Raw genomic sequence first — 12,468 nt, 5'->3', positions numbered from 1 at the left:
TTCTACCTAATGGCGTTTTATTAAATAGGTAGGAAGAAAAGGAATCTTAATAACATTAATTCGTCAGGCAATAACATCGACGGGGTCACCAAATTATACTTCGAATAGATGAAAATCCAGAAATATTCGCTGATAATTTCCACGGGTTCTAACTCCCCGCAGTCACCGCACCCCCTACGCCCGCCGATGCCCCCTCCGATGACAAGAATATCAAAATGTCATTATAAGTTTAAGTGGAACGCGCGGGATTCGCGCCGGGGGCCATTTGCAATGGACCGACACTTAATATTATTTGGTCTGACATCAAACATCATATTAGAAGTTATATTGACTCTATTTATAACATTAGTTTTGTAAAGTACTTTGATAGTGTTTGGTTTGATTATTGCGTATTTAAAAAAAACTTGTTGTTTCTATAACTTAACATTTTTTTGCATTTTTTTCCTTACAAAATTACATGTAAAATCTTTGATAGAGTATACCTAACCCCGTCATAAGTAGATACTAAAAGCCATTCATTATCTTACAAGGCGAAGTACACTTTGTAGGACTTAAGATCTACACCTACGCGAAACTCGTAATCGCGACTCCCAAAAAAACAGGCGTCAAAGGGTTACGTAAAAAGGTTTTGTATATATGTACCTTCGCAGACACAAAGGAGATTTTTCTCGATATACATACGAGGAAGGGGATAGATGAAAGCCCTCTTCGAATTCCTCTTAGCCAGGAAACCGCCGGCGGCCGCTACCAACTGTTTATTCAAATTTATACAACAACGGGGAAGTTCCCGCCAACAACTTATACGCGACGCTGTGTGCAATTTGTAAATGGATCGCGGCTTCATGGATGATCACCCTTCATATGGTGGTGTGGAAATAAATTAGAGAACTGAAATCATAACCGACTAATTCTATTTCTAATAAACAAGCGTTTTATAAGAATTTATATGGAAACAAATAAATCACAAATCGCTAAAGATTAAGTAAGTCGGTGGCCGTACAAAAAAAAACTTTGAGTTTCAGCGTAAATCAACGCAAAATATTTCTCCCAGAAGCTTTACCAAACTAATATCGCGATATTTGTCTCAAATTGAAACTAAGTAACAACAATTTTCCTTATTAAACTTTATATTTAACCCTCATACTATAATACACAGAGAGATTATTTATTATTATTAACACAGAAAAATAACAAAAGTTGCGGTAAAGACATTGTTATGTGCAAAAAAAATCTTGTCAACAGTATTAACCGAGCTATATAATGGTCGTGTGTAATGACCCGAATCGCCGTCTTTGGATTTCCTAAACCTCTCTCTAAGCTTTATGAACACTTAAGTAAACAAAAGACGCCTTTCCTTAATACTACAGCTAATTATAATCGTATTGTACTCTTAATTAAAACAAACGCGAAGCGCCATATGTATAATGTGTTTAATAGCCCGTTAAGTTTTAATATGGATGATATAAATATGTAACAGTCATGTTGTAATTAGGTAGACAGAGATGGTAATCACTATTCCCTTTTGTCAGGATTGATTTATTAAAAAATCCTTTTTTATTTTATTTTTGGAATAAAAGAAATCGTCCATTTACTTAATGGAAGAGACATTTTTCAACATTTTGAATAAAATAAATTACCACGTAATGATGTTTATATATTTTGATCGCGCAATATATATTCCTGGTTTTAAAATGGTCTAGTCATCATCATCATCAGCTCACTATACGTCCCCACCGAGGGGCTCGGATCCTACCCTAAGTTAGGGGTGACTAGGCTATAGTCAACCACGCTGGCCAAGTGCGTGATGGTTGACTTCACACATATCATTGAATTTCTTCTCAGATATGTGCAGGTTGCATCACGATGTTTTCCTTCACCGTAAGAACGTGGGATAAATGTACATATGTAAATCGAAAATCGAAAAATACATTAGTACATGGCGGGATTCGAACCCAAGACCTGCCGATTGCAAGTCAAGTGCCGAAACCCCTGAACCACCGACGCTCTCCAAAATGGTCTAGTATTGCATTAAAATGAGTCACATAATTGAAAATATAATATCGTGGCGTAAGAAATTGTAGTAGTCATTGTGTTCCCTACATCCATTGTAATGAATAGGGGATCTTTTACAAAGAGGCCATTATTTTACGAACGCCACAATTCCCAGGGATTTTTTTTTCATTAGCCACTCCTTTATATTGTTCCTAAAATGCGATTCGTGTTAAACGAGAAATGCTTGCTATTAAATTGACGCTTGTGAAAATTAATGAGTATATTTTTAAAATTACTAAGTTATGATTAATGTTGTAAGAAATCTAAAATATAATGAAAATGTCTGCGTTTTCGCTTGTTCATTTTTATTTTTTAGCTCTGCAACTCGGATACTTAGTGACAAAATCTGCTTAAAGTAGTGTTTAAATTATGGAATATGAAATTAACTTGATTTATTTAGTCATATTACTTCTTTAAAAAGTCCAAAATTATTAAATAAAACTATAGAAGTCGGAACAATCGGAAAAGCTAGGAATTACAATTTATACATAAATCAAAATGGAACTTCCAGATCGATAACAAACGAACAAATAACCGACATTTAAAGCAATACCAATTTCGTTAGATAGTCGAATAAATCCCAATTCAGCTTGTATTGTTAAAAAGTGCGACCCGCCCTTTAAGTGGCAACCGATTGAAGACACGATTGAAGTTGAATTCCGGAAACAATTTAAGGAAAGTTTTTCCTATAAAGGTTATGTGATCGTTGTTCGGCCACCAAGATTTTTGCGATCTTTTACAATTAAAGAAATAACAATATTAAGATTCCCTTTTTTGTTATCACGTTACATTAGAACGGCTGGACGGATCTGGATAAAAGAAACAGAAATAAGTCTGTGATAATGCGTAGGCTGAGTTTTTAATTCCACGCGAACGAATTCTTGGGCGACTGTCACTTATTCTTTCTGCACGGATACATAGGTATAAGTATATAGATACGATCTTGTTCGTCGGATACAAGGCACAATATATCATATGAATTCATGTCGGTCATATATCGTGCGGCAAGCGGTGTACATAATTGGTTTTGGACACTGCTAGCTGGCATTAAGTGTAAACACATGGGCCGGCGGTTTTATGGGCTGTGGCAATTTGACGCCGTAACATAGAGCAGTGTATGCAGTACTCCAACCACGCTCCAAATATTAGCTAATTAGTAAAACCGCACAGATTAATTTGTATTCAAATATAGGATTAGACATGAAAATAAACATAGTCGTAATTTGGTATACTATAGTTGTAAATAATTATGATTAGTGACTGAGTCTTTATTAAATTAAGTAATGTCTAATGTCTAATAAATACGTCTCAAAGATATTTTAACAGTGGTAGAGCCCGCTTTAACATCTTCGCACGAATTGGCCCGGCTCGCCCGGTGAAATACCACGACCACACCAAGCAATTCCGCGTTTCGTCTGATGAGTGTGCGTCCCGGAGGCCAAAATGAGTCCTCTTTCCCTTGCCACCCTTTTTCTTATAAGGAAAGGATGGGAAGTGGAAGTGGACTTTCCGGATGAGAGGATGCATGGAAAGGGGAAATATTTTCTTTCTGTGCATCCTCTCCTCCGTCGATTAAAGGTAGGCAACGCATATGCAATTGCGTATGTCTATGGGTAACGGTCACTTCGCTATTCAGCGATTTCAAGTGGCTGCTCGCTCGTTTGCCACCTTATGATATAAAAAAAAATACTTACATGGGAATATGGTTTGATTTAGCGCATTGAAATTTCAATTTGTATATTTATGTTATGGAATTACTATCTCCGAGCTCGCAAAATTTATACATTCATAGTTTGTTCCAGTTATGCAAATATTATAAACTCTGCGTAAACTTATCAATATTAAATTACTCTTGGTTAATATTAGTACTTCGTGATATACTCCATTTAATCCTCCCTTCATACGTATATTTATTTTTTATAGAAAATAAAAGTGGTCTAAAACTGCGTATGTTCGCTGGAACTCACTTTCGGGATTAGCATTTCGTCGCGCTTACAATTTTCGTAAAGAGAAAAATATTCTTCCTCAAAACAATCCATCGAACAAATCAACTTTCCAGAATACTGTCGCAGATGTTTAATTTTTTTTATTATATTTTATTTTGATTTTGGTAGTTATTTAACTTGTATGAGAGGTTCTTTGCTATTTTAAATTTATTTTAACGTCGTTAAATCACTATAAAATTACATAACAGCCCTCCTGTATGCCTGTTACTCTACTAATAACAAAAAGCCATGTAAGTGATATCGTGACTACACGTATCAATCGTAATAAGATACTTCTTATGTTGTATAAAACTGTTTAATGCTATTTTGGAATTGTTTTTTTTTTCTTTTTTCACTTGATCAATGTCTCCGGTATTCAGCCAGAGCCTTTTTTTTAATCAAAAACATCGGGTTTATAGAATCTTGAAAGCCACTCATTTATTTCAAAAAGTACGAACTTTTTGATACAAATGAATACCTACTTATTATACTACTAAATAGAACAACTTAAATTAATTTGCAGATCATATTTTGGTATTTAAAGAAGGTATGCAGTTATTTAGTGTAAACAAGTAACAAAATATGCTGTAAAGATATAAATGGAAAATGGCCATAAATATTCCAGAATTGAATACACTGAACAAAGCATGTTATCAACGACCTATTTACGCGGTCATCACTTCAGGCCCAATTTATGACCGCAGCGAGGCGTCTGCAGGTCGCCTCTCTCAGAACTAGGGGCTCCTACCAGCAATACTCACTCGAATGTAATTCACAGTGAGTTTTCATCATAAATATTAAAGATCATATTTACCTTGCAAGTGCTGAACATTGAAATATAAATTAAGAAATCGAGCAGTCTAAATACAATGCACTTAAATGATTTTTTATCAGATAAACTTGTAAGGTTTTTTTTTAAGAAACTTTGTTTCTTTTTATTACAACATGTGTTTATTTATTCACTCAATTATCTTATGTTAAATTTCACCAATATTTTTATCACGATTTTGTATCCGAACGAACTGTGGTTTTGAAAAGCAAATGTTAAGGGATGAATTCCAAGCACGTTGCGAGCCTATGATGTGAAGATCCCAGTGACGCCTCAAAAACTAGGGATTGTCCGCAATCTCGTTGTCTTCGTAATGAAGTCCTTTGAGTAATGTCCGCTTCATTTTAGGACGCTCCAGCGTTTTGTTTGGACATTTTTTTCAAGCTTTTCTTTATAGTTTTAAAAGGGTTTTGTAAATGAATGCTTATGATAATTAAATATAGTAGGAGGATTTTTAAACATTGTTTTTTCTTTAAATAAATGCACAAACTGTGATGAAATACTACATTTTTCCTTCTGCTACAGGTTTAACATGCAACGTTAAGAAAGACATGCACTGTGCCTGTCTGTAGCACACGATAATATGTTAAATGCCTTGTTCCTAAGATTCGAAACTTCACAGAAATATGAACTATGTGGTTAATATCTTACTTTATAATTTCGAATGTTTGGATGGATTTTGTATGTTTGTAAAAAGGTATCTCCAGTATGGCTTAACGGATCTGAATGAAATTTAGTATAGATGTATTTCATAGTCTGGAAGAACACAAAGTTTTTGTAACTCCGCGCAGACGATTTGCGGGCGACACCTAGTAACTTATAACCTCTATTAAAACCCAATAAAAACATTTATAATATTTAACTTTTATTTATATTTACAGGTATACTATTAGAAGAACCTAAGTAATTAATTATTAAGGAGATATGAAACCTAGAAATAAAACACCACTGATTGAACACTCGTCATTCGCCCGGTTCACGCTTGACGAAATAAGCAAGAAGCTTTACTTTTTTATTGAATTAAGGAATTAACAGGCACGCACAGTTCGGCCGATATAAAAGGTGGCATCGCTTGAGGTAGAGCACAAGTGAGAAGCGACAGCCGTTGTCGGACTACTCACTTCGTCAAAACCGTAGTCAACTCTAGAATCAACCAACCAATGTTACAATTCTCTCCACTCTGCTGAGTGCTCGTCCAGTAGAATATTTTATTTTACATTTAAATAGACGCTGCACAAAATGGCTGCAAATTATTCAGACGACATCGGCCCCATGGCCTACCCCATGAAGCTGTAAGTATTTTTTGTTATTTTACTTTTTGTAGTCTTTTGTTTATAACATGCTTTTGTTTTATATATATCTATTCGTTCTTTCTTTTCAAAATGTCGATATAACAGTAACTTTGTGTCATCATAAACTCGCCACAAGATCTGGTCTTGGTAGTCGTCAGCTTATATACGGCGTCACCAAAAAGCTAAAGTCTACCGTAACTGGTGACTAGTCCTTATTCAACCACGCTGGTCCTGTGCGGTTTTGTCTTTCATAATCGTACCCCTAAAAGTAGACAGACATCACGATCGAGTCATTTTATTGAGTTCTTTATTGTTGCCAGGGTTTCATCGGAGATGGTGGAACACATGATGGGCTGGAACATCCCGGAAGAACACCAGGCGATGGTACACGCGCACTGGCGCAGCTTCCCTGCCGTCAGCAAGTACTACCACTTCATCCTTGCCCTCATCTACACCATGCTTATGGTCACCTCACTCGTCGGGAACGGCATCGTCATCTGGATATTCAGCACGTAAGTTTTTTTTATTTATTTCTCTCACGATAGAATAGCAATGTAATTTTACATAAAATACACTTATAAAACATTTTGCCTGAACTAATTACTCAAAATCCAGTCACATTTAGAGATCTAATCCAAACAAACAAGTGTAATCGTGACAAAGCTGCCGCGTCCGGGACAATCTTTCGCAGCGACCACCCTCGCCCGCGGCTATTGTTAGCATTTCCGAAACTCATAGCTTAGTTCACATTTATTATATCACATAATATCTCTTAGAATAGAAATTGTTCTATTATGTTACGTAGTCCTTTATGATATTTTAATTAAAAATTGTGTAAATCAATAATATTACATTTTATACCATTCCCACAATGCATGACTTAGACAATTTTATATAATATTTGAATTTTATATCAATCTTTAAACTATTATATAATTAGTGAAAACATTCCCTTCTCCACGAGCCTTATACTGAAATTATATATATTCAACAGAAATAAAAGCACAAAAATATGTACAAATGGAAGGAATTCCATTTGCGCGGTTCTTGGCTATCGCTCTTAATTCTTTGAAACTATAACCGGTTTAAACAAACAATATCAATGGGATGATGAATATCTCAATTAAAAGAAATTGGTGAATGGTCTATTAAAATCAAAGATATTCGTAAATGTGTATACAGAATTCGATATTGGACAAAATGGCGTCAAATTTAATAACATGGAACAATTTGTGGGCATCGAGTGCTGTTGACTACGTCACTGCCTCTGTCGCGCCAGTGGTGGCGATTTAATTAACTTTCGGTACTGCGAGCTACGAGACTTGATTGACGCTACGAACCTACTACGATATCTCGTAGCATAAGCTCCCCCCTCTACAGCAACATTCGTTTTGTGTTTATTCTATTACCTATGACCCACGGCTTAACCTACCGTGCTTTACATTAATCAACTTTAATGTGTTGTTCTTAAAGTATCAAATGCAAAAATAATAATTTTTAATTCAACGTAAACGCAATAGATTTTCTACATCTGTAAATTTTTGTATAAACTTATCTGATCAAAAATATAACAACAATTAATACGTAGTTATTTAATACGGAAACAACTTTAACTTAACAAAGCATCCTACGCAAAAATAAAATTAAAACACCGTATTAAAAAGGAATTTCCAACTTCCGAGAGTTTTCCAAAGAGTGTCACAGACAAGTTTCAAGCGAGCCGCATTCCGAACGATTCCGACTAGCTCCATCGATACAATTTTATTCGATTCCTTTGACCATACAGAAAGGGACTAAGCAAAAAGACAATTACATATTTTCATATATAATATCATGCTGATAGTAACGTAAAATTATAATGTCGGTAAGAACGCATAGTCAGTCAAAAATTTACAAACACAATACAAGTAGGAAAGTAAATAATTTAGAAATTATTGATCTTAATGAATACGCGCTCGGCAGATCCTGTCTCTTAAGCGTCAAAGATTTGATTCCCATTTATCTCGCTCGTTCAGTATCTGTGTCATCGGGACGCGGCGCTGTGACGTCATTTGATACTTTTGATGCCATATCCAATAACCAATAATCATTTCGGATTGCTTTTTTTTTACATTACCCTTATCGTATTTCGAAACGGTTATGTTTTTTGTCAATGGTCTAAATAACTTTGACAACAGAGTTGCAATCTAGATATAGTACGTTTAGTCACTGTTTGTGTGCAACAAATATTAATAATTCCTTAATATGTTTTCTTATTAAGACTAAGACTGGCTTTCGGGAAAAGAAAATGCTTCGTACAGAAAACACGTAGTAATTGGCAAAGTTAAAACTATTGAAATTCCTGGAAACTGTTATCTTGACACGGGAATTTCATTAATTCTAGGATAAAATTCAAGAGTTTAGACTTGATTTCAATATTCGAAAGAATAAACATTATGTTGGGTTTTAAAGTTATAAAAACACATACATAAGTAACAAGAATTAAACAAGAAACATACAATTGTACGATATTAATCAAAGTTAACAAAAGCCATGCATTAAGTAGATTCTTACTAGCTTCTTTATTTTTCACACTTAATATAGTCCAAAGGTCAAAACAGTAATAAATAACATACGTTCAAAACAATTTTGCACTTAATTAAAAGCGAAAATATACGCCATGTTGTCACATGTCATTTGACATAATAAATTGTTTATCGCACATGTTACTCACATGTGAAGCAATTTGAGCTTACAAAATACAAAGTCAAGAGTATTTTAATAATTTAATATCATCTTTTGATGCGATTTCTTTGATACAACTTTGTTATAATAAAAGCCCATACTACAGTTAGGAAGAAAATCTGACACTGTGCCAGTGTACTGGCGCAACACTAACCTTACTAAACTTTATAACGAAAACGCGGCGCCATTCACGCCAAAGAATTCTAACTAATAATGCCCCAAACTACTTTATTAATAAAATATATGTGAAGTTTAATTTATAATCAAATTCAATTTTAACTTCATAAATATAATCACACACTTACATATCAAGGATCAAATGAACCAACAAAATAAGAGATAATAATGCATGTTTCCGAAGACAAGAATCTCCTACCACTTAAGGCATGACGTAATAATAAACACATTTTTCTATTACAGATCGAAATCATTACGCAGTGCAAGCAACATGTTCGTTATCAACCTGGCGGTGTTCGACCTGATGATGATGATCGAGATGCCCCTACTGATAGCTAACTCTTTCTATCAACATCCAATCGGGTTCCAGCTCGGTTGTGACGTGTACGCCGTACTCGGCTCCATATCCGGCATTGGGGGAGCCATCACTAATGCTGTTATTGCCTTCGACAGATACAAGTGCGTACTAAACATTACATGACTCAGTTTTTTTGCTTTGACATATCTATCTATAATATAAATACAGAACTAATAAATTGTTTAGTATAATAACCTATTAACTTAATACAGGACCATCTCTTGCCCGCTGGACGGAAGAATTAACAAAGTACAAGCTTCGCTTCTTATCGCTTTCACGTGGTTCTGGTCGATGCCATTCACCATCTTACCGGCTTTGAAAGTTTGGGGACGATTTGTTCCTGGTAAGTATACTACAATTTTTAATTTTACAGTTTCACAACACTATCACAACATCGATGATATTTATAACTGCATTCTATTGCAGATCTTTTAATATAGGCGGATTATTTAAATAATGCTTGTAATTAACAGAGGGCTTCCTGACAACTTGCTCGTTCGACTACTTCACGGACGACCAGGACACCAAAGTTTTCGTCGCTTGCATCTTTGTGTGGAGCTACGCTATCCCCATGGCGCTTATCTGCTATTTCTACTCTCAACTCTTTGGTGCTGTAAGTATTCTTCATTTCATTCTATTTAAATAAAATGGCCGTACATTTTTTGGTTTAGTGAATTTAGTCTTGAAGGACATACTTGGATATAGAAATCAGCTTTTTACCATATATTTACTTTTACTATAAAATCAATTCTATGAAATCCGTTTTATTCGGTCGAAGCCCAAACCTTTTTCCTAAATCGTATATTAAAACGAATCGGACGCAACGCACCCAATAAATATTCAGCTCGATTTCTTGGTACCGTTGGATTTTTCTATTGAATAATTTCCTTATTACATATTCAGGAACCTCATTGATCGACCGTACTTTTAATGTAAGAAAATGTTTACCTCCACATGTTTTCACTTAGATTTGGGTAAAAGGACCGTACGGACGGATCGAAGGATTTATTATTATGCTGCCTGTGCCATTTTTACGGCGATTTATAACATACGACATTTAACGATGATTCAAAGAAGATTGAATCTACGAATAAGTTGGTTCATTAGATGTTAAATGACTGTCGCTTCTCTGGAGATTTAAATGGGTTTAGCAATTAGACGATTAATTTATCATTACTATATAGCCCTCCTGCGTTCTGGTGAAGCATTTTCCATCGCTCTTCCCACAGTCTACAGAGAAACGATACGGCTACTATTCCCTTCATCAGCGTCTCTATAAAGCAGATGTATAATTACTGGATATTTCTCCGCCAGGTACGACTTCACGAGAGGATGCTACAAGAGCAGGCTAAGAAGATGAACGTAAAATCTTTGGCCAGCAACAAGGAGGACGCTAGCAAGAGCGTTGAGATCAGGATTGCGAAAGTCGCCTTCACCATCTTCTTCATGTTCGTCTGCGGCTGGACCCCGTACGCCTTCGTCACCATGACTGGTGCTTATGGAGACAGGTAAACATTTATACTCTAATTGCTTTAAGTCGACATTCCAAAAATTGCCTTAAAAATCGCCCAAGACATAATTGACAGGTATCACTTACCATAAAAAAAATATAAATCTTACCAAATTGATAACAGCCAATGTTTATATCTTAATGTATTTATATCAGGAGCCTGTTGACACCTGTTGCCACCATGATTCCTGCTGTCTGCTGCAAGATTGTGTCCTGCATAGATCCTTGGGTGTACGCCATCAACCACCCAAGATACAGGTCAGTAAACCAATAGTCTTGTCTGATCGAGACGTTGGTATATCAAGAAATTTATGAGCATCAAAATAATAGTTTTTATAGAACACCACGATGTCGTATTTATGTAACTCTCACTATATTGTGAATTTGCTTAGATTATAAATAATAAAAATTCTGGGTAAACTGACAAAAACCGCTACTATCTTTCTTTTATACTTTTTGGACTTAAACACGGTGTATTTCTCCAGGGCTGAGCTGCAGAAGCGTCTTCCCTGGCTCGGAGTCCGCGAACAGGATCCGGATACGGTTTCCAACAGCAACAGTGTCACCACCACGCAGTCCCACACGCCCACAGCTGAGGCATAAATCCAACGAACGATGCAATCGAATCCACAACACCGCTGCCTGTACATAACCTACAAATATAAATATTTATTTGTATTTATAACTTCAATCTAGCTATTTATTATTGTATGTTAGTATGCAATAATTTTGTACTGTAAATTATTTTATTTCGAGAGGAATATTAATGCTTATAGTACTGATAGTTGATAAGTTTCTTAATATTTTTCTCTTCTTCGATTGCATCTGCCAAATAAACGACCAAAGCTTGTTGTATGGACTCCGATGAAAACAGATTAAAAAAATTAATTGTTTTATATCAAATACGTGTTAATGTTATTTTGATGTTAGCAAAGTACAAGATTTTTTAAAGTACAAGAAAAAAATTAAAAAAATAAATAACGGACTGATCCCAACGACTACGGCGAATTGGAATAATTTTTGATCAAATAAAGTGTTTTACTTTAATATGTTTTGTTTCAATTAATCGTTTTTCATCACACCCTTGACACTAATTAACACAAGATTTTTTATAATGAGGATTTAAAAAAAACTAAAATCTCATTCTTAAATTACAAATACTAGCAACCACAGAGGTATTGGACCTTTGTGGTGATCACAAAATAATTTACACATATATTATACCTATAACGCATTTCAATATACTTTCGTGAATTAAATTTTGTCACCGCACAATAAAAACAAAAAAAGATCGCTTCTTGGTAATTTCTTGATATTAAAATCTCAATTCAAACTGCCATCGCACTCACACACCTGCGTCCTTTTTTATATTTTTTAATTGCTTGATCGGTTTTATTTTATACCAGTGTTATTTTAAAATTGCTTACTCAATAAACGCCTTTATTTCAAAAGATAATAAAAGTGTTGAAAAGTCTTACTTTTCAAACACAATTTAATAATCCGTTTGATTTTAAATGTAAAAATAAAAATCAGTCTTTTTA

The 12,468-nt window shown here is 34.8% G+C and overlaps 1 protein-coding gene across 1 annotated transcript; it reads left to right on the top strand.

The window, feature by feature from the left end:
* The first annotated feature begins 5,950 nt into the window (after window positions 1-5,950).
* On the top strand, window positions 5,951-11,884 carry Rh5 (Rhodopsin 5). The gene is made up of 8 exons (XM_013317078.1): window positions 5,951-6,158; window positions 6,479-6,670; window positions 9,303-9,518; window positions 9,630-9,760; window positions 9,891-10,030; window positions 10,732-10,925; window positions 11,084-11,185; window positions 11,413-11,884. Exons 1-8 carry the CDS (start codon window positions 6,106-6,108, stop codon window positions 11,528-11,530), a joined length of 1,146 nt encoding a protein of 381 aa, XP_013172532.1. The 5' UTR covers window positions 5,951-6,105; the 3' UTR covers window positions 11,531-11,884.
* The last annotated feature ends 584 nt before the right edge of the window (window positions 11,885-12,468 follow it).

The sequence above is a fragment of the Papilio xuthus genome, unplaced genomic scaffold (assembly GCF_000836235.2).
Source record: "Papilio xuthus unplaced genomic scaffold, Pxut_1.1 DF826945.1, whole genome shotgun sequence".
Classification (NCBI taxonomy): Eukaryota; Metazoa; Arthropoda; class Insecta; order Lepidoptera; family Papilionidae; genus Papilio; species Papilio xuthus.
Note: the sequence above shows the minus strand (reverse complement) of the source record. Positions and strands in the feature narration are given on the sequence as shown.